Source organism: Phacochoerus africanus, chromosome 1, assembly GCF_016906955.1.
Source record: "Phacochoerus africanus isolate WHEZ1 chromosome 1, ROS_Pafr_v1, whole genome shotgun sequence".
In the NCBI taxonomy this organism is placed as follows: domain Eukaryota; kingdom Metazoa; phylum Chordata; class Mammalia; order Artiodactyla; family Suidae; genus Phacochoerus; species Phacochoerus africanus.
The window spans coordinates 146,699,777-146,722,029 of NC_062544.1; the positions used below are offsets into that span (position 1 = coordinate 146,699,777).

The 22,253-nt window shown below is 47.2% G+C and overlaps 1 protein-coding gene across 5 annotated transcripts; it reads left to right on the forward strand.

The window, feature by feature from the left end:
* Positions 1–1,138: 1,138 nt before the first annotated feature.
* TATDN2 (TatD DNase domain containing 2) lies at positions 1,139–22,033 on the forward strand. Of its 5 annotated transcripts, XM_047780772.1 has the most exons (9): positions 1,949–2,061; positions 2,206–2,284; positions 2,370–2,442; positions 8,295–8,786; positions 14,761–15,639; positions 17,655–17,782; positions 19,196–19,379; positions 19,797–19,972; positions 20,136–22,033. In XM_047780772.1, exons 3-8 carry the CDS (start codon positions 2,392–2,394, stop codon positions 19,935–19,937), a joined length of 1,875 nt encoding a protein of 624 aa, XP_047636728.1. In that variant the 5' UTR covers positions 1,949–2,061; positions 2,206–2,284; positions 2,370–2,391; the 3' UTR covers positions 19,938–19,972; positions 20,136–22,033. The 5 variants fall into 5 exon arrangements, 4 of the variants coding, with proteins under 4 accessions (XP_047636708.1, XP_047636698.1, XP_047636728.1 ...); XR_007134981.1 differs by lacking the exons at positions 2,206–2,284; positions 2,370–2,442; positions 20,136–22,033 and adding exons at positions 1,140–1,522; positions 19,580–19,676 and having other exon boundaries at positions 1,654–2,061; positions 19,797–19,923; XM_047780742.1 differs by lacking the exons at positions 2,206–2,284; positions 2,370–2,442 and adding an exon at positions 1,147–1,522 and having other exon boundaries at positions 1,654–2,061.
* Positions 22,034–22,253: the final 220 nt, after the last annotated feature.

Consider the following 22,253-nt stretch of genomic DNA (forward strand, 5'->3'; position numbering starts at 1 on the left):
CAGGGCCGCCTTCCAAAATGTTACACCAATTTACCGTCAATTGGTGATATATGGGGGCACTTTTCCCCATATCCTTAGCTACAAATGATATTCTCATGCTTTTTGATCATTGCTAATCTAATGAGTGAAAACAATTTTATTCGCACTTTTTAAATGAGCCATTTTTTCATGTTAGAGAGCCTTGGTGATTTGTTTCTGTTCATCGGGTCATTTCCTTCGCCCACTAAATTATCTTCTTGCCAGAGTTTTAGCGTAGTTTAGGACATCAGTCCTTTGTCATGTGTTGACAATATTTTTCCAAGTTTGTATCTTGTCTTTTAACTTTGCCTTTTTTTTTTTTGCGAGGGGTAGCTTTCTCCCTCTCTCTCGGCTTCTAATTTCTAATTCCAATTCTGTCATTTTCCGGGTTTGTCACTTGGTCTCTGAGCCAGTTTTCTGCTGTGTAAATGGGCTGATGAGGTTGGTGTCGGTTCACGAGCGCATCCAGATCAGAATGCGTCCGGCTAAGCGGAGGGAAAGCGTTGAGCAGCAGAGAGCGGCAATCTGAGAACCCGGGATCGCCAACGCCCCCTACCTCCACCGCTGGCAGACCTGAAACACTGCGGCCCAGCCTCAGCTTCGCGCTCTTACAGCACACGTGAGTGGCCCTGCCGGGTCTAGCGTCCAACCAATGAACGAGCTTCGTAAGGCGTATGGCCCCGCCTCCCAGCCTCCTGACCAGCAGGCAAGCTCCGTCTTGCTTGGAGTCCCGCCTCTTTCCATTTGAGCAATGGGCGTTCTTCGTTCAGCGCAAGACCCGCCCCCGTCGCACGCCGGAGCTGCGAGCCGTAGGGCTCGTTCCGGGAGGCGGACGCAGCGGAGGCTAGTGTGGTCCGAGCTCGGGAAAGGCAGGGCCAGCCCCGCGGGGCTAAGGCTGTCAGCGTGCAGGCGGCCGGTGCGAAACCTCAGGGCCGTGGGGGGGGGTGCGGGGTCGACGTCTGGGCCGCTGCAGCAGGGACGGAAGGCGGGGCGGGGCGGGCCCAGGGGCGCCCTAAGCAGGCGGACTGGTACGCCGCCGGCTTCTGAAGGGCGGCTCAACCCCTTGCGGCCCGGGGCTGGTCGGCGGGGCCGCGGGGGCAGGGCGGACTGCACGCCGGGTCCCGCCCTGCTCTGCGGCCCGTGCTCGGCGTTCCGGGCCTCCGGGCCGCGCGCCCGACTAGGGACTGCGGGTCTGGCCTCCAGGTGTGGATCTAACAGCTCCCTGTGGCCTTTTGGAGAGCTCTGACACCTTCGAAAGGCTTTGTATCGCCAGCTCCATCATAGTCCCGGAAACGCTTTGACATCTGCAAAGTAGCTCTGTGCAAACTGAAGCGCTTGGTAATCGCGGAAGCACGTGGGCTTGGAAACCGAATCGAACGAAGCCTTTGGTAAATCCTGGGATCATTTGGACTTCTCTGAAGCGCTTTGGAATCGCACACATTCGAAGCGCTTTGGCATCTCTGAAGCCTTGAACTGTGATGGGCAGTGGAAAGAAGGGGGAAAGGTCAGTGAGGCCAGCCCCTGGCTCTGACAAATTGGCTTGCCCTACCCCAGGGGATCCCGGGATGGCGGGAGTCTGAGGAGGGGCTGCCAGCAGGCCTGGTGGTGGACTCCAGCCCCCTCTTTACCTTGCAGGTGCCCATGGCGTCGGAGCGGCGCAAGGTCAAGTACCACTGGAGCAGCACTTCGGAGCGGAGTTCCCGCAAGCGCAGCTGCCTCCGGGAGCCCAGTGATGTGGCCCCCTCCAGCCGGCCAACTCACAGCTCTGCAGCGCGTTCTGGAGGGGCCAGCAGCCCCAAGCGCCTGAAAGCCCAGAAGGAGGAAGATGTGGCCTGCTCGCCGAGGTTGTCCTGGGGCTCATCCCGCCGCAGAAGTTCCTCCTCTTCCTCCTCCTCCCATTCCTCTGGCCCAGGTGTGGGTGGGGCCGCCTCCAAGGGAGGCCTGATTCGGAGCTCACAGGGGTTCCTTTCGTCAGGGGACTCCCCTGGCAAACCCTCTCTAGAAGAAATGGCTTCTCTAGAGGAGGAAACCTGCAGCCTTAAGGTAAGTGGCCTCAACGCCTAGCAAACGTTGAAGCTCTTTCCGCTTGGCTTGATATGTCGGGGGTGGGACTTTTTTTTTTTTTTTTTTTTGGTGAAAGGATACCAAAAAAAGATCTTGTCTCTTACGGTCTTGGGGTCTTCCCAGAGGTTGAAGCGCAGACTGCAAGACCAGGGGATGGCCTAAATACCGTGAAGAGATGGTTTGCAAACTTGGCAGCACTTTGGTACTATAAAATTCTTGTGCCTTTCTACCCTTGATCCAATTATGTTGATGTGGGCGGAGCTTCCAGGTATGTAACTATTCCTCAGGTGCCTGTAACCGTCAGTCAGCATGGAGACTCGCTGCGCTAGGAGGTGGATGGTGCGCTCCGGAGACACAGATGTATGTATTTTGGTTGTCAATTTAAGGAATTTTGCCCTTGTACTTTGAAACACAGAACCGAGAAAGAGTTTGGTTCTTCGTGTTGCTTTTAACCGATGTTATGGTTTTCAGCACCTTGGGATTTTGCATGGTGGGGCAGGGTTTGTTTTGGAGGCTGAACATTTGGTTCCCTAGCGGGAACACACAGGAGGGTTTCAACATACTTGGGAGCAGAGTGAGGAGTGCCTCACGGAGGAGGTGCATTTCATTTACTCAATTTATGTTAACTTTTTAAGGATTAAATTTTCTCTGTGCATGTGTGCGTGTAAACTTTTTAAAAAGATTAATTTTCTTTGTGCTCGCGCATGTGCGTGTGTGTATGTGTATGCATACATGTATGTATAACTGGACCATAAGTTTGGAAAGGTTGTCTCCTGCAGTCTGCAGTTTCCTGGTTAGAGGAGAGGAGTCCTAGCTTATGTTGCGACCCAAGCTGTGTGAGCATCACCCGCCCCTTCAATCAGGTTTTGAATAAATGGTTATCGAGGGCCTGGTTTGTGCCAGGCAGTGTTTCTAGTTGCCTTCTAGGTTTTGGAGGTTGGGGCCTTGAGAGATGAGGGAGGAGTTCTGTACATTGGGGAACAGAGGAAGGCTGGCTTGGGTGAAATGGGCTTCCCCTAGATAAAGTTGTTATAAAAAAAAAAATTGAGAGTTCCCATTGCAGTGCAGTGGGATCAGTGGCATCTTTGCAGCGCCCTGACATAGGTTCTTCAGAGGGCACAGTGGTTAAAGAATCCCGTGTTACTGCAGCTGTGTATAGCTCCCAACGGTGGCTCGGATCTGATCCCATCCCTGGCCTAGGAACTCAATATGCTGCGGGGTGACCAAAGAAAAAAACCAAAATTGGTCCTAAGGAAAGTGGTTTGTCCTTAACCCGTTGCTCAGTGGTTTCTTCTATGGAACTGAGAAGTGAGGCTGTATTTAGCCATGTATCCTCACTCAGGACTATCTTTGGTGAAGTGTTCTGGGTGTTTTCCACATGGACCTCATAGTCAGAACACTTGTATGGGCTCATGGATGATTTTTTTTTAAATGGTGAGCTGAGAATCTTGGTCTCTGACTTAATACCAAATAAGACTAAAATGTGAGTCTGGTTACATGTGAGGCTAATTTTGTCATTAATCCTCCAAACAGTTTCAGTGGATTGGGTACAGCTGTACTGTGATCAGGTGCTCAAACTGAACTTCAGTAACACGATCAGGGGGCCTGCGGACTAATCTTGATTTTCTTTTAGATGCTTCATCCCGTCCCCTTGGAGTTCTGAGAGTTGAGGGTGTGACCAGTCCAATCCTATCACAGGGCCACCTTTTGCTCATTTGGGCCTAAAGGGCCTTGTTTTGCCAAAATCAATTTAATGGTTAACCACAGAGGACGAGTCCATCCCAGAAGTCTTGGGGTTCTGTCCATGCCTCCCTCTTAGACATAAGCACTTGAGGGGTGTGTGCCAACCATTCTCTTGGGGTGGAGCCGAGAGATGGCTTCTAAGGAGCATCAAGTCTGGTGGGAGGGCTGGAGAAGTCACTAGAAAGCTGTCTCATGGGGTTGGTTCATTGGAGCAAAGAGCCCGGAATGGAGGCTGGGGAGCTAGATGGGGGACGGGACAGGAGAGTGTTAGGAGCCAAGGGAATTTGAATTTTATTTGGAGCCTTTAGGGAGCTGTCTACAGAGGGCAGGCAGATTTGCATTTGGGGAAGATCTCTCATGTTGAGAGAGGGTAGATATTCCCTAGGCTTAAGCCCAGCTGGCCTTCTCAGGCTCTGTTAAGAGCTCTCCCTGGAGCGCCTGTGTTAGTTTGAAAACTGGGTACAGTACATTACTCTTCTTGGTGAATTTGCAAGTGCCTCTTAGCTTCTGCTGTCTGCTCCTCTTCCCCCTCTTTTCTGCAGTCATTTGAGAACTTGTTTAATAAGTGCAAAGTCCTGTCAGTGAGCATTGCTGAAGGGCAGGTGCAAAACAGCCTGTTTTCTCCCTAGGTCCTCCCAAGGTCCTGTCACCACTTACCTACCTTCCACCCACCCATCCACATGCTCTTCTGCATTTGTTCTGTAAACTCTGAGGGGTATGCTCTTAGCTTGGTGTGCTCAGCACAGAGGTCTCTGTGTCAAGTCATGGTTTGTTCACAGGGGAGTGTATTTGTCTTAGTCCATTGGTGCTGCTGTAACAAAATGCCCCAGACTGGGGTAGCTTATAAACACCAGATACTTTTTTCTCGCAGTTGTAGAGGCTGGAGTCTGAAAATCAGGGTGGCACCTTGCGTCCGGTGAGGGCCCTCTTCTGGGTTGCGGACTTCTTTGTGTCCTCACGTGGCAGAAGGAAGCAGAGAAGCACTCTTGTGGCCTCTTCACTAGGGCCCTAATCCAATCAATATCGACTCCACTTTCATGATGTAATCACTTCCCAAAGGACCTCCTGATAGCATCACCTTGGGGTCAGCTTTCACCTTAGGAATTTTGTGGAGAACACGTTCAGACTGTAGCTGGACGCTGTAGCTGGGCTGGAGTTTTGGAATCCATGGAGATTGTTGTGGTCAGCCTCGTTGTTTGTGCCCTGTACCTCCAGGATCATTGTTTTCGAGGTTTTTTTCAAATTCTAATGGTAGCTAATTATCTTGATTTACTTCATAGTGAAGGTTAAATGCGTCTATTATGAGCACCTTCACTTACCGTATATTTAGTTTTTTTTGTTTTTTTTTGTTTTTCTACCTCCAAACATTTTTTTAATGTGTGGTTTTATCAAATTAACATTCAAAAAATCTAAATGACAACCTGATAATTTTTTTTTTCAACTCTGCTGCTTTTTATTTTATTTATTTATTTATTTATTTTTCCCACTGTACAGCAAGGGGGTCAGGTTATCCTTACATGTATACATTACAATTAGATTTTCCCCCCAGCCTTTCTTCTGTTGCAACATGAGTATCTAGACAAAGTTCTCAATGCTATTCAGCAGGATCTCCTTGTAAATCTATTCTAAGTTGTGTCTGATAAGCCCAAGCTCCCGATCCCTCCCACTCCCTCCCCCTCCCATCAGGCAGCCACAAGTCTCTTCTTCAAGTCCATGATTTTCTCTTCTGAGGAGATGTTCATTTGTGCTGGATATTAGATTCCAGTTATAAGTGATATCATATGGTACTTGTCTTTGTCTTTCTGGCTCATTTCACTCAGTATGAGATTCTCTAGCTCCATCCATGTTGCTGCAAATGGCATTATGTCATTCTTTTTTATGGCTGAGTAGTATTCCATTGTGTATATATACCACCTCTTCCGAATCCAATTTGGACATTTGGGTTGTTTCCATGTCTTGGCTATTGTGAATAGTGCTGCAATGAACATGCGGGTGCATGTGTCTCTTTTAAGTAGAGTTTTGTCCGGATAGATGCCCAAGAGTGGGATTGTGGGGTCGTATGGAAGTTCTATGTATGGATTTCTAAGGTATCTCCAAACTGTTCTCCATAGTGGCTGTACCAGTTTACATTCCCACCAACAGTGTAGGAGGGTTCCCTTTTCTCCACAGCCCCTCCAGCACTTGTTATTTGTGGATTTATTAATGATGGCCATTCTGACTGGTGTGAGGTGATATCTCATGGTAGTTTTGATTTGCATTTCTCTTATAACCAGCGATGTTGAGCATTTTTTCATGTGTTTGTTGGCCATCTGTATCATATATTTAGTTTTTTAGTGTGTATATCTAAATTTCTAATTAAATTTAAGGAAGGAGTAGTGGAAGGGAAAATTTGAGGTCCCCCCCTTTTCTCTTTTTTCAGTCCCTCTCTTTTTTTTTGTCTTTTCGAGGGCCGCTTCCTGCGGCATATGGAGATTCCCAGGCTAGGGGTCGAATCGGAGCTGTAGTCACTGGCCTACGCCAGAGCCACAGCAACACGGGTTCCGAGCCGCATCTGCAACCTGCACCACAGCTCACGGCAACGCCGATCCTTAACCCACTGAGCAAGGCCAGGGATCGAACCTGCAACCTCATGGTTCCCAGTCAGATTCGTTAACCACTGAGCCACGGTGGGAACTCCTCTCTCACCTTTTCAACAGCAATGATTCTTGTGTGAGTTTTGGTATAGTTGATTTACAGTGTTGTGTTAATTTCTGTTGTAATTCAGTTATACATACACCCACATCTTTTTTTTTTTTTGCCACACTCACAGCCTATGGCAGTTCCCAGGCCAGGGATGAAATCCAAGCTGCATCCATTCTTGTTCAGATTCTTTTCCCATGTAGGTTATCACAGACTATTGAGTAGAGTTCCCTGTGTTATACAGCAGGTCCCCGTTGGTCATCCATTTCATATACAGTAGTGTGCATATGCCAGTCCCAAATCCGCACTCCATCCCTCCCCTGCAGATTTCCCCTTTGGTAACCATAAGTTTGTTTTTGAAGTCTGTGAGTCTTTTTCTGGGAATCTGAGCTTTTATGATGTGACAGACCTTGACAGATATGTCTCAATATTTGATCTGTAGACTCACATAATCCTCTTGTGAGGTAGGCGGTGTTATCTTTACACATCAGTTCACAAATACTTAGATTATCAGTGAATGTGTGTTTGAGCACCTGCTGTTTCTAGGCACTGGGCAAATGAGGCCCATAAAGGTTAAATGACTTGACCAAGGCCACACAGCTTGTACAGTGCAGAGCTTTGGTGTAATCTCAGATCAGTCCGACCTCAAAGCCAGTGTTTCGGGAGTTCCTGTTGTGGCTCAGTGGTAACGAATCCAACTAATATATATCCATGAAGTCTTGGGTTCAGTCCCTGACCTCACTCAGTGGGTTAAGGATCTGGTGTTGCCATGAGCTGTGGTGTAGGTCACAGACGTGGCTCAGATCTGGTGTGGCTGTGTAGGCTGGCAACAACAGCTCCGATTAGACCCCTAGCCTGGGAACGTCCATATGCTGTGGATGTGGCCCTGAAAAGCAAAAAAAAAAAAAAAAAAAAAAAAGCCTATGTTCCTTGTACTGTCACCCCCTTGTGAGCACCTGCTCGTCCTGCCCCAGTGTTAGATGTGAGGGTGGGGAGGTGCAGAGGGCAGGATCCTTTCCTGGAGGTCTGTGCAGAATCACACAGCCCAGACACCAGAAAGCATTGTGCGTCTTGGCTCTTGAGTGAGGGTTCATGCATGAGCCTGTTTTGTGCATCTTCGCTCAGCAGACGTCCAGTGCTTGGGGGAAAGGCTGTGCTGGGGCTGGAGGTGCAAAGAATAAGTCAGTGGTTGAGAGACTGAAAAATCGTTTGTCATAGTGCAATGTGTGGAGTGGTGTAACAGGGATATTTCAGGTACCAGGGCTCAAAGGAACAAGTGACTGACCACCAGCAAAGTCCTTAACGAAAAAGTGTCCTTTGATTTTTTTCCTGGTGGACAAAAGTGTCATTTCAGGCACACTCACTGTCCAGAAAAGATCAGGAAATGCTGGTCTGATACTTGGGACACTGCTTTTACCAGGGGCCCTCCTTTCCTCCTTCTCCAGTGTTTTCTTTATCCCCAGGACCCCTGGGTGTGTGGAGAAAGGTGCGAGACAACGTGGAAAGAAGGTTGGGGGCCAACGTGGTAGAAGGCTGGGGAGGGCTGCTGGTGTTGGGCTCAGGCGTTTGGAATATATTCTGTAGACAGATGCAGAGGCTTATAGCAGAGGTACAACACTATGGGATTTTAGAACTCTTTGTGGCTCGTGGAGGGAAAGGATGGGAGGGAGCAGCCTGGGGCAGCCTAACGGTGCTTAGGGCTGGAACCACATCTCCACTGTCTCATTTGCCAAGTGGTTCATCTATGGGAAGTCACCTTTCATAATCTGTTTTTTTTTTTTTTCTTCCAGGTTGATTCCAAAGATAGTTCTCGTAACTCCGTGGACTCTGAATTTGCAGCTGAAGCTGAGAGTCAAAATGATACAATGGAGAAATCAAACAAGGTCCAGAAAAGGAAAAGGGATAGACCTCAAGACCAAGGCTCTACGATGATCTACCTGAAGGCCATCCAGGGCATCCTGGGCACGTCGATGCCAAAAAGGAAGGGAGAGGCTGCCGCTCGGTCCAAAGCCAAAGCGGCGGAGCGTCCCAGCCACCCAGAGGGACCAGCCACGAGTATCACCGTGTCTGCTCCTCAGAAAGAGAAAGAGTCCACCCCAGAGGGCACAGTGGAAGAGGAGAAGGCTGAGGAGAAGAGCGGCTTCTGCAACAGGAGAGTGGTGATAGACCCTCAGGAGAAGCCCGAGGAGGAGCCCATAGGTGACCGAAGGATGGTCATTGACAAGCGCTCTCCGCCCCTGGAGTTTGTGGATGACTCTGACTCCCATTTGAACAGCCAAAAGGTGAGTCAGCCTCATGCCAGACGTGGGTTGTTAGTTCTGTTAAATGCATTTGGTCTTTTTAGTTTGATCCTAAGTGTTACTCATTTAACACAGTACTTTACTTACCCATGGCTCCGGGAAGCAGCTCAAGTTTTCTTCCAGCATACCTTTCAGAGTTATTAAGAAACCTCAATTCAGTGGAATATTTTATTTTTTTGATTTATAGATTTGCTAAGATACACGTTTGCCTGTGTAACAAAGGCCAACATAACAGTGGCTAAAAGAAAATACTACAGCCTAAGGAGGATGGCTCTTCAGTGTGGGGGACCCGGTGCCTTCTGTCTCAATGGTCTGTGGCCCCTCAGCAGTCTCCGGCTTTTTATCCGAGTTAGCTACTGTGATGGGACTCAGCACCTTACACTGACATTGCAGCCAGAAGGGTCAGAAGAAGAGCAGAGCACATTCCCCCCTTTTAAGAGCTTGGCTTGGAAGTTAGCCACATGGTATCTGCTCATAGCCATTGACAGGAATCTAGAAACCTAGCCAACCCCTGCAAGAGAATCTGGGAAATTAACTTCCATCTGGGGAGCCTTGTACCCAGATAAACTTCTTTTGCTCTAGAGGAAGGAGTGATACTGAATGCTGTTGGAGGGAAATGAGAGATTTGTGTATATGTGTGATTTTTTTTTTTTAAATTTCTTTACATATAGTTGATTTACAGTGTTCTGTCAATTTCTGCTATACAGCGGAGTGACCCAGTCATACACATACTTAAATAAATATATATATACTTTTTCCCATATTCTGTCATGTTCCATCACAAATGACTGGATATAGTTCCCCGTGCTTTGCAGCAGGCTCTCATTGCTTATCTACTCTAATAGGCAACTAAGTGATTTTTAACATTGTTTATAGTTTAGAGGAAAAAGCATTCCTATGTCGTACCCATCTCTGCCTACCCTTCATACTGCTCTTTCTTCTAATATTACCTCCGTATTTTTAAGTAATTTCGCTTGGTTTATTTTTTAAAAATTTAGACGTCTGTGGTCTTCCTACCGAGGAAAATGAGAATTTAGTTCTCTACCCTCGGACAGCATCCTTGCCCAAAAGTGTATTCTCTGCAGGTTCCTGTGTCATAATGCAGTTTTTAGCTAAATCTATTTAAGACTTATTATCCCCATATTCATATCTGAGTTACTTAGTATACTATGATTACATTTCCTTTCTTATAAAAGTTTATTTTCCTTGGTATTCATCTTGCCTTGTTTTTTTCTGTTAGTTTTCTCTGTACCTTTGACTATTTCATCTTCAAACTGCTAGTGCCATACAGTTCTTCTCAATTCTGTCAAAATAAGTAAACTGTCCCCCCTCCCCATTTTTTTTTGAAGTCTACCTCCTTCAATTGTTTCCTTAGGATTCTTTTTTTCCCCCTGTCTCTTTTCATTTCTGCTTTCCTTATGAATAATTAAGGTGAGTGTATATAATGATATATATACTTAAAATTTTTTTGACATACTTAATATCTGAGAACACCTGGCTTAAGTTTTTTGAGTATTCTTTTTTAAAACATCCTGTTCGTCTTTTGAGATTACAATACCTTTTCTTGTTTCTCTAAGAATATGAAAAGTTTGTTTTCAACTTTTCCTTCTGCACTGCTTGTTCTGAGTTTTCCTTCGGAGTTTTTTCTTAAATATTTTGGTTTCTGTCTTTTGTGGTAAGGCTTTGCTCAGGTGTTTTGGCTGTCTGTTTGTATTTTAAAGATGAAGCTTAAAGAGCTGGTCAGCAGTTCTGTGTGCATGGAGGGGCTTATCAGCTAGTGGTTTCAATGTAGGGTAATAACCTGGAGGCTTCCTGTTGGGTCTGTAGGTCTGTCCTCAGGCTGAGGAATCCTCCTGTCTGCCTAGGACCACACATCTGGCTGCTGGTGCTTTAGGTGTCAGGTTGAGGCAGGCACCCAGGTTCTCACTGTCCAACATGTGATGGTCTCTCACCTGTGTCTGTTGGCCCTGATTATTGCACAGGCTTCTGGTTTTAACTTTTCCAAGCAGGAGCCATAGTCTTTTACTGGGTGGGGGAGGGGCAGAGCCATCTGTTCAGGGTGAGGGCAGGGATCTGGGGCTCTAACTTCACAGATTCTCCAGTTTTCATCTGCACTGTCACCTTCATTTTGAGATGTCTGGTCCCTCCAATTCCTGTAGTGTGATTCAGCATGTTTCTAGGTTTTTCTCACTGCAGGCTTAGGGTTTGGCCATCTGTGATCTGTTTATCCAGTAACCGTTCATCTCTCTGCTTTCTAGCATCTAATTTTTATTTAATTTGCTTGCTGTTAATACGCTTTCTCTCTGTAGGTGTATGCCTTTTTAGTTATATTTCCTGTAACTTTCAGAGTTTTTTTTGGCAGGAAGGACAAAAACCCACATAGGCTGTATGTAATTGGAAATCCCAAGAATAGTAGGTTGTCTGTGTTTCCTGTCTAATGTAAATCATTGTTTGGCTGCTTAGAATTCCATTTCATACATGAATTTTCCAAACTTACATGCCCAACTCGAGTTGGTCAGACTGGACGTGTAGATTAGGTAAGCACATGAGTGTTGGGGTCAGACCGTTTGGGTTCAGATCTTGGCTCTTGCCACCTGAGCTGCAATAGTGAGACAGTCACTTAACCTCTTTGAACCCTGTTTCTTTAAATATAAATAAAAATATATATAAATATATATTTTTTTAAATAAAAAGCATGGTTCTTTAAATATTCTCAGACTAATACAAGGATCAGTGAACTTTGTAAAGGGCTACATAGTATATATTTTCAGCTTTGGGGTATATATGGCCTCTGTTGCAACTATTCAACTCTGCTGCAATAGCATGAAAGCAGCCATAGACACTGTTTAAGCAAACAGGTCTGTATTCCAATGAAACTTTATTTAAACCAGTAGGCAATGCATTGGCGTGAGGGCCACTATTTGTTTTACCCTGACCAATACATGAAAATACTTTGCTCTGCCTAGTGTATAGTAGGCTCTCAATAAATGTAGCTTTAAATTTTACCATATGGGCTCGAACTTTAGGCAATCTTGAATTCTTTTTATTCTTTCCCATTTTCCCACAAAGGAAATCCAAAAACCTTTTCTTGGCCAACTTGACTATCATAAGTTTGTTTATCGGATGTATTTCTAGGTACATATGCCTTTCTTTCAAGTCAATTTTCCCCCACTCTGCCATCTCCTCCTCCAATAATTTCATTAAACTTTTTCACATGTGTTTCTAATGTGGTCTTTGTTGTCGCAGGAGTTACTGTTTGTTCTGGTTTGTTTGTTTTTTAGCCCCGCCTGGGGCATGTGGAAGTTCCCAGGCCAGGGATGAAACCCTCGCTGTAGTAGTTGCAGCCTGCGCCACAGCAGTGGATCCTTAATCAGGGCCGCACCACATCAGAACTTCTGGGAATTGGTTTTTTTTTTTTTTTAAACAAATACTGGGATGAGAAGTTTGTGATGCAGCCAGAGGACATCTCTACCTTCCCATCTGAATTGAAATTTTAACTTTTATTATTTTTATTTAAACTTTTTATTATGGAATATTTAAAACATCTATGAAAATTATCCACATACCCATCACTCATCTGCAGCCAGTATTAACTCACTCCTAGTCTTGTCTGTTTTAGCTCTGTATCCCTCTGTATCCCTCTCCATGAATTATTTGGAAGCAAATCCCAGCTACTGTATCATTTCCTTCATAAATATTTCAGTGTCTACCTCTCAAATTAGATACAGGATCTTTAGGAAAAAAAAATAACTACACTCGTGTTCTCTCCCTTCCCTACCCTCCTCACACACATACACACATAATCTTTATTAGCATCAAATTTTCTTAATAGCATCAAATTTCTAGTAAGCGATTATTTTTCCCTGTTTCACGGTTGTTTTAGTTTGAAACAGGATTGAAGTAAGAGTCATGTGTGTCAGTTTCTAAATGTAGGTCTCTGCCTCTGTAGAGTCCTCTTCCCCTCCCAACCCCATGTTGTTGTTTGTTGTAAAAAAAAAAAAAAAGTGTCACTTGACTTGTAGAATTTCCTACAGCTGAGATTTCACTGATGAGCTGTAGCCTGTTTAAAAATGTGTATTATTCGGAGTTTCCATTGTGGCTCAGTGGGTTAAGAACCCAACATAGTGTCCATGTCGATGCGGGCTTGACCCTTGGCCTTGTTCAGTGGATTAAGGATCTGGCATTGCTGTAAGCTGCGGCGTAGATCACAGATACGGCTTGAATCTGGTGTTGCCATGGCTGTGGTATAGGCCTCAGCTGCAGCTCCAGTTGACCCCTAACCTGGGAACTTCCATATCTGCAGGTACAGCAGTAAAAAGAAGAAAAAATAAATACTGTATTATTCTGTCTCTGGAAATTTTATCACTAATTGCAAATAGCTGTTTCCACTGCATTCACGCAGTTTGTGTTCATTTTTTTGGAGGTATACTTTTGGGAGTGCCACAGTTTAACCATGTCTAATTATTTTTTTAGGAAATGTATTTCCATTGTTTAAAAATAAAAATGTGGAGTTCTTTCGTGGTGCAGTGGAAATGATTCTGACTAGGAACTATGAGGTTGCAGGTTTAATCCCTGGCCTTGCTCAGTGGGTTAAGGATCCAGTGTTGCTGTGAGCTGTGGTGTAGATCACACACGTGTCTCGGATCTGGCATTGCTGTGGCTGTGGTGTAGGCTGGCAGCTGCAGCTCTGATTCAGCCCCTAACCTGGGAGCTTCCATATGCCACGGGTGTGGCCCAAAAAAGCAAAAAAAAAAAAAAAAATTACCTGGAGAATAAGTATAGGTTACTTGGCCTCACTCTGAACCTTTTGAATCATAGTGTCTCTGTGTCGTAGGCCTTAAAAAGCCCCCCACTGGTTCCATTGTACAAGTTCAGGATCATTGTACCATGTAGTCTACAAATAAATTCAAATATAGTATTTATGAGCGGTTACTCTATTGCCAAACAGTGTTCTAGGTGTTCAGGAGACATCAGCGAAGAAAATAAAAATTCTTGACTTTGTGGACCTGGTGTTCTAGCAGGGCCAAATTGATTTAATGCAATATGATTGTTCAGTTACAATTGCTATCAAGTGGTGTAAAATAACCATTTTATTTTGCTCTCAGTTCTGTGAGTCAGGACTTTCAGAAAAGTCTAGATTGGGCAGGTCTTGCTTACGGGGGTGGGGGGGGAGGGGGTGGTGGTGAGGGGGGGTCTCTCCTGTGGATCCATTCAGATAGTGGGAAGGCTGTGGTCTGAAAGCCTGGCAAGGCTGGCCGTCCACGATGCTCACTCGAAAGTGAACACGTTAGGCAGTTGATGCTGGCGTGTAGCATCATGGGTGCTCTGACATCATGTGGTGGTCGACCTCCCCATAGGAGCAAGTGGAGAGAACTAGGGGAACTGCAAGGCCTCTCTGACCTGGCCCTGGAAGCTGCAGTGTTCCTTCTGGTTCTGTCGTTTACAAGTGGGCTCAGGTTCAAGGTGGTGGTGGGGGGTCACAAACTCCAACTTTAAATGGAGCGTTAAGTAATGTCAGAGAACTTGGGGACACATTTTAAAACAATTACAGCTGTTTGGTTGTGCATTGAACTTGTGAGACCTGTTGTTAGAGATGAGATGCTGGGCACTGCTTTCCTCTCAGAGCCCCAACGCACAGTGTGTTTGAGAGAGCAGTTTTTCCCAAGACAGGCCATTCGGAAAGGGAAAGCAGGCTTGGCATTCTTTTTAGGGATGGCATCATGAGACCATGGTCACAGTTTATTCCCTGAAGCCCAAAGGACTTTCCTAGCTGTAATCTGCCTCACTTTCTGTGAATACCCAGGAAATGAGGTGACACAGTTTCTCCAAAGTGCTCATGGCAAAGCCATTACCACAGCCAGAAAAACAGCCAGGGGCTTCTGTTGTGTAGATGGCAGAGTAGGGGTGGCTGTCCTCCCACAGGAAGAAGGCTGACCTTCTCTTTTCTTGTCTGCAGCCTAAAGAAAGAGAAGTGGTAATAGAGCGCTCCTCTTCCGGAAGTGACTGGTCTGATGTGGATGAGATTTCCACGGTCAGATTCTCTCAGGAGGAGCCCGTGTCTCTGCACCTCTCAGCAGCTCCAGAGCCTTCTGCCTTCCCCACCGACTACGTCATGTACCCAGCTCACTTGTACAGTAGTCCCTGGTGTGACTACGCCAGCTACTGGACCAGCAGTCCCAAGACCCCCAGCTACCCCTCTGTGGGCGGTGGCGGTGGCAGTGGTGGCGGCAGTGACACGGCGCAGGCAGGGAGGAGGGGCGGGGGCTCTTCCCCCCGCTCTACGGTGAGCCCCCCGAACACCTCCAGGGGGCCAGAGGCCGCCGAGGAAGGCAGATCCCGGAAATCTCGCTCACTGCGTTTCTCCAGAAGCTCGGAAGACGTGAAGGAGAAAAGAACATTCCAGGAGGATGCTCCCCCACGTCCGTGTGAGGGACACGCATCTAGCTCCCTGCCCAGGAGCCGTCGGGAGCCCAGGCTGGAGGGTTTCATTGACACCCATTGTCACTTGGACATGCTTTATTCCAAGTTGGCCTTCAAAGGGACCTTCACAAAGTTTCGGAAGATTTATAGCAGCTCCTTCCCTAAGGAGTTTCAGGGCTGCATCTCTGACTTCTGTGATCCTCGGACACTGACAGATTGCCTCTGGGAGGATCTGTTGAAAGAGGATCTGGTGTGGGGAGCCTTCGGCTGTCACCCCCACTTCGCACGTTACTACAACGAGAGTCAAGAAAGAAAGCTTCTGCAAGCCTTAAGGCACCCCAAGGCTGTGGCATTTGGGGAGATGGGCTTGGATTACTCTCACAAGTGCACCACGTCCGTCCCAGAGCAGCACAAGGTAATGTCTTCCTTAGTTTGCCTGGAGTTGCAGTTCTTTTAGTTGTTTCTCTACTTTTTGAACCAAAGAATTTGGAATCTGAAAGTTTGATCGCTCTTATCTACACCATCTAGATGTCCTTGGTCAGAGGCCTCACACTTTGCTTACTTTTCAGCTCAGCTATATAATCTTTTTACATAGCTGTAATAGTTGAATTTCTCAAGGGATCATTTTTTAGAAGCAAGAATTAAATGTTGGAATTAGAGTCTCCTGCTTCTGGAGGGATTCAGGGAGGGCAGGTATGCTAAGGAGGGTTCCAGCCAGCTGTAGATGCTAGGACCAGCCTATTTTCAGTCTCTGGCAAGCATTCGGTACTGTTTGTTCCTAGGGTCACTTTCCTTTAGTTGCAAACACAGGTTAAATGTGAGTTATATCAGAATTGGTATCGGTCCAGTGCCACTATTTTGCAAAGAGGTAGTACAGATGCGGGACTTGAAAATGTCCTTCTTGGATTCCATTGTGGCTCAGCAGAAACAAATCCGGCTAGGAACCATGAGGTTGTGGGTTGGATCCCTGGCCTTGCTTAGTGGGTTAGAGATCCAGCATTGCCATGAGCTGTGATACAGGTTGCAGGTGTGGCAGATCCAGCGTTGCTGTTGGTGTGGCATCTGCTGGCAGCTACAGCTCTGATTTGACCCCTAGCCTAGGAACCTCCATATGCTGCGGGTGTGGCCCTAAAAAGCAAAAAAAAAAAAAGAAAGAAAATGTCATTCTCAAGTGAATATCACCTGACTCAGATTATCAAAAGCATCTTCTTACTTGATATTAAAGATTCAAATATGAATTATATTCCAACATTGAAAAAACTATTCTTAGAAACTTTAAGATCAGGTAATTTGCTTATAATTAATTCATGTTTTTGTTCTTTTTTTCTAAACCTGAACTTGTTAGAGGAAAGAGTAAGTTCTAACTCTACTTTTTTCATTAAAATTATTAGCAACATGTATTTTAACTGCTGAAGATGTTTTTAAGTGGCTAGAGTTTTTAAAAAATGTAGTATATCTGTAGTTATTCACCTAGAAGGCAATCTGATTTTGGTTAAAAAACAAAGCAAGTTGTGGGAGTTCCCATTGTGGCTCAATGGTAACAAACCTAACAAGTATCCATGAGGACACAGGTTCAATCCCTGGGCTCACTTAGTAGGTTAAGGATCCAGCTTTTTGCCATTAGCTGTGGTGCAGGTTGTAGATGAGGCTTAAATCTGATGTGGCTGTGGTGTAGGCCGGCAGCTACAGCTGCTATTCACCCCCTAGCCTGGGAACCTCCATATGCCGAAGGTGGGGCCCTAAGAAGACAAAAAAAAAATACAAAGCAAGTTGCAGAAAATACATTAGTATTTATTCCTTCCATAAATATCTGTGGCACCTTAAATATATATATATATACACATTCATACATATATGTGTGTAATATATGTGTGTGTATACATATGGACCTTTATACACACATATATATACCTATTATATACACATATGTATATATGTGTATATAGCAGCTTTTTGCATGGGAAGATGTATATAGGCCCCATATTACCTCATGGGAGTACGAGTAGAGGTTGGGGCTGTGAAGGCTGGCTGTGGAGCTTGCATCAATGCTCCTGAGTCCTGCCTGCCCATGTAACCTCACATAAGCACACCTAGTGCTTACTCTATGGGCAGTCTGGGTTTAGATTTGAGTCGTGGTGCTGCAGCTTACCAGCTGCAAGTTACCTGACCTCATTTGGAGCCTCGGTTTCTTTGATCATGTGATGGGCTAACGGTAGTTCCTATCTTAGAGTGCTTGTGAGGATTACAGGTTAGAATACACCTGAATAATAACACTACCTAGTAAGCGCTCAGTGTTATATATTATTATGCATTATATAGTTTAAAAATAAAGAATTGAGGGCAGAAGGGGTTGCCCAGTGGACTGGCCATTCTGGGAAATTGACATGGGAAGTGGTCTAACCCACAGGCATTGTCCCTGTCTTCTGCCAGGTATTTGAGCGGCAGCTGCAGCTGGCTGTGGCTCTAAGGAAGCCCTTGGTGATCCACTGCCGAGATGCTGATGAAGATCTGCTGAAAATCATGAGAAAATTTGTGCCTCCAGACTACAAGATTCACAGGTGAGAGGACTAGAACTTCAGTGGGCGAAGGAAGAACCCAGGGAGGAGAGCACTGATCCTCTTACAGCTTTGCATAGAGTCTTGTCTGAAGATTAACTCTCAGGTTGACTCACAAAATTTTGGGGAGTTCCCGTCGTGACGCAGTGGCAACGAATCCGACTAGAAACCATGAGGCTGCGAGTTTGATCCATGACCTTGCTCAGTGGGTTAAGGGTCTGCTGTTGCCGTGAGCTGTGGTGTAGGTTGCAGATGCGGCTCGGATCCCTTGTTGCTGTGGCTCTGGTGTAGGTTACAGACGAGGCTTGGATTGGGCATGGCTGTGGCTGTGGTGTAGGCTGACAGCTGTAGCTCCGATTCGACCCCTAGCCTGGGAACCTCCATGTGCCGAGAGTGTGGCCCTAAAAAGCAAAAAAAAAAAAAAGAAAGAAAAAGAAAAAGGCAATTTCAGGTATTTGACCAGTTTTTACTTAGCAAATGGCAGCTTGACATGGTTTGAGCTAAGACCCTAGATCGCTGTGACCCCCATCCCTGCCAGCAGGTTATAGTGGAGGCTTAGCCCTCAGAAAGGAGAGCTGCTGATCTTGGGAGAGGCTGCTGTGGGGCCAGTGACTGAGCACACAGAGACCTTTGCAGGACACCTGAAAAGAAATTTTCATTCCTTGGAGTTCCCATCATGCTCAGCGGTAACTAACTCAGCTAGTATCCATGAGGATACGGGTTCGATCCCTGGCCTCACTCAGTGGGTTAAGGATCTGGTGTTGCTGTGGCTATGCTGTAGCCTGGTGGCTACAGCTCTGATTTGACCCCTGTCCTGGGAATCTCCATATAGTGCAGGTGTAGCCCTAAAAAAGACAACAATGACAAAAGAAGGAAATTTACCCACAGGCCTACTCCCCAGTATTTTTGTTTTTTGTTTCCTTCCGGTTTATTTGATCATGTGGACATAACTTTTACCCATTGTGGTTGTGTTTCAGAGGGGCAACAGTTTGTGTTTTTTGTTTTGTTTTGTTTTGTTTGCTTTATAGGGCCACACTCATGGCATATGGAGATTCCCAGGCTAGGGGTCCAATTGGAGCTGTAGTTGCCAGCCTACACCAGAGCCATAGCAATGCAGGATCCGAGCTGCGTCTGTGACCTACACCACAGCTCATGGCAATGCCAGATCCTTAATCCACTGAGCAAGGCCAGGGATCGAACCCGCAACCTCATGGTTCCTAGTTGGATTTGCTAACCACTGAGCCATGATGGGAACTCTGGGGCAAGAGTTTTTGATTCTGCTTCTGCCTGTGTTTAATGTGAGTCCTTCCCTTGGATGTAATGTTTGCATTTCTGAGAATTTATCCACAGAAAATTATATCAAAGAGGTAGAGGGGTTTATGAGCGAGCTCTGATCTGGAATTCTCCTTCTTGCAGGCATTGCTTCACCGGCAGCTACCCGGTCATTGAGCCCCTGTTGAAGTATTTTCCCAACATGTCCGTGGGCTTCACAGCAGTCCTGACCTACTCCTCTGCCTGGGAGGCCCGGGAAGCTCTGAAGCAGATCCCGCTGGAGAGGATCATCGTGGAAACGGATGCTCCTTACTTCCTGCCTCGACAGGTGAGGGTGACTTCAAGCTGAGTTGAGGCATGAGGAGAGGAGGGTGGGAGGAGGGTGGTCACCCATGCAAGATTGGCAGGATTGGAGCCACAGCAACTTTTCAGGTCCCACCCTTGGCTGTGTAGATGTCTCCTCTCTGTTACTTTGCAGAACCAAAGTCTAGGGGGCTGAGAAGCTGAAGGGTAACCACTCTCTTCCAGGCAGTGCAAAGCCCCACCCTGTAGAGGGTGGTCCAAGGAAGCGTGGGACCCTGCTCACCCAGAGCCCCCATGACTGGGACTCTCCCTGCACCTGCAGGTAAAGGGGTCTCGACACAGCTCCAGCGAGGCCCTGCTGGGGAAGGGCCGGGGAGGGCGTCGTGCGTGATGGCTGTGCATGGAAGGCACAGCGATGTTCTGAATGCTTGGTGTCTTCCAGGTTCCCAAGAGCCTTTGCCAGTATGCCCACCCGGGCCTGGCCTTGCACACAGTTCGAGAGATTGCCAGGGTCAAAGACCTGCCACTTGCCAGCACCTTGGTCACCCTGCGTGAGAACACCTGTCGCCTCTACAGTCTTTGAACAGAGAGCATGCCATCAGGAGTCTCCCAGAAAAGGTGATAAAAATCATAATATGTTGTTTTAAAAAATCAGGGCACAGGTGACTTTTGCTATGTTTTCTTAATGTGGAGCATGTAGATGTAGGGTGAGCATTACGCCTGGTCTGTCCCGAGTGAACTCATGTTTAACCTTTGTCTTTTTCTCTTCCTTTCCATCCAGGACAACCAGTGGCCTGATAGGACAAAGGCCATGGGAACTCTGCTGGTGCCACTTGAGGATGTTGGGGAGCCCATTGGGATGGAGGAGCCCATTGGGATGGAGGAGGCCTGGACAGAGTGTTGCCTGAGACAGCGTTGGAGGCTTCTGCTCTCAGCGGTGGGCGGTGGGTGGGTGGTGTGGGTGAGGGGTTGGGGGCCAGTGTTCTGGCCACGGGGCTCGGGGCGGCCAGTGAAGAAGAGAAAGGCTGATGTAAGGGCACAACGAGCTTGCCAACCCAGTCCTCTGCAGCTTGTGGTCTTAAGCAGTCTGTGAATAAAGTCACACTCCTCTTCAGCTAAAGCGCATGTGAGCGTGTAACTTGGTTCCTGGTTCTGCACTCTGAAAACGACCTCCCAAGTGGGAAAGCTCTGGGGACGTTTGCAGGAGACCTACCTGTCTCAGAGGCTTTTGCTCCCGCAGCTGGCAAGGGCTGCCGGCCCTTCCCCGCATCCCTCCTCCATCTGGCTCTCACTGCTGCCGTGTCGGCTCTGCGTCTGCAGAGGCAGAAGGACCTCGGCTGCCGGTCTCACTTGTTCCACTGCCGTCGATGTGGAGGGGGCCAAGGGGCGCTCGTTGTCCAGGGCAAGGCCTGGCCAGGGGAGATTGGACAGACTGGGGGACTTGAGGAAGACCTTCTTGAGGAAGAAGACCCCAGGGAAGGTGTTCCCAGTTACAGATGCCCCCAGGGCTGCAGTTCAGTTGCGTTAAACTGATGAGGGTCAGGTTTGTAGCAGAAGCCATCTGCTATCGGGGTCCCAGCTGCCCTTTGCTCCACTGTGCCCCCTTCTCCTGGAACCCTGGACCAAAAATACTCTGGTTTCATCTCATGTAACAGCCCCTTGTGTGCCCCACCCAGGTGGGGAGGTAAACTGCCTCCAAACCCCTGCCGGTGCCGCCTCGCCCTGTACTGCTCTGTGCAGAACAAGCGTCTCCCATCCCCCTCTGAGGTTCTCCCTTGCCTCCACAATGCCCTGTCTCCCTGGTGGCAGTGAGAGCCCCTCCTTGGACTTTGGAGCAGCCAGTTCATCTCAAGTTCTGAGCTGTGCTCTGCTCCTTGCTGGTGCCTTGTGAAGGTCTATTCATTACAGGCCCTGGAAGGTTACAATGGTCAAGGCTTAAGTGTGAGGACCCTCTGCACTTTGGACAAAAGGATCCTTTATTCCAATCTTCCTCAGGGAGACAGGCCACCCTTAGTCCCTTGTTTGTTTTTTGGAGGCCAGTGGCTTAAATCATAAAATCCATCACTTAGGCTGGATTCCTTTAGGTGAATTTGGAAGATATTTTTGAGCCTTGGAAGCTGCAAGGAAATGGACTTGGCAGTTCCTGTCTGGTATTTCCCTCTTGCCCTGGCATCCGAGTTGCTGGCCTGAGAAGTGGGATTGCTCTCGACCATCCATGGATCAGCTGTGCAGCATCTGTGCCTCAGATTTGGGGAGTCCAGGGCCTTGTTCTCCTGCCTGGAAGATTTGGAGGACTAGGTATTTCAGAGTGCTTTACTGTCACCCAGATGAACTGCAGGCTCTCCATCTCCTGCACAGCAAGGCCTGTACGTCACAACTGCCTACACAAGAAACCAACCTGGTCCAAGGATTAAGAGCGGTTAACTCAGTGGACGTCTCTGAGCCATTGCAGTCTCCCTGCCAAGGTAAAGCACAAGGTGCTACATACTTTTATCTCTAGGATTTAGGATTATCATTTCTGTTACACAGTGAAACATGACCTGTGTAGGCGTGAAAGCTGGTTGGCATTGTTTTTAATTTAGTTTCTGAATGGCTGACTTGATTGTGCTGTGTTGGCAGAATGCCTCTGTACCTCTGCCCCCTCGCCCCCTTTGGCGAAAATAAAGTGATGGATCTTCAGCCAGCTCCCATCGTCTCCATGTTTGTCTGTATTCCTCAGAGTGATAACAATGGTTTAGTTGTGGTCGGGTAGGGGTTGGGTTTTTTTTTTTTTTTTTGGCCTCACCTGCACGCAGCATGTAGAAGTTCCAGGGACAAGGATCAAACCTGAGCTGCATCAGTGACAGCGCTAGAACTTTAACCCACTGCACCACAAGGGAACTCCACCAGTGGTTGAGTT

Coding starts and splice junctions, on each gene's coding strand:
- TATDN2 (XM_047780742.1), top strand. CDS start 1,660: ATGGCGTCGGAGCGGCGCAAGGTCAAGTACCACTGGAGCAGCACTTCG. Junction 8,787..14,760: donor CCCATTTGAACAGCCAAAAG/GTGAGTCAGCCT, acceptor TCTTGTCTGCAG/CCTAAAGAAAGAGAAGTGGT. Junction 15,640..17,654: donor CCGTCCCAGAGCAGCACAAG/GTAATGTCTTCC, acceptor GTCTTCTGCCAG/GTATTTGAGCGGCAGCTGCA.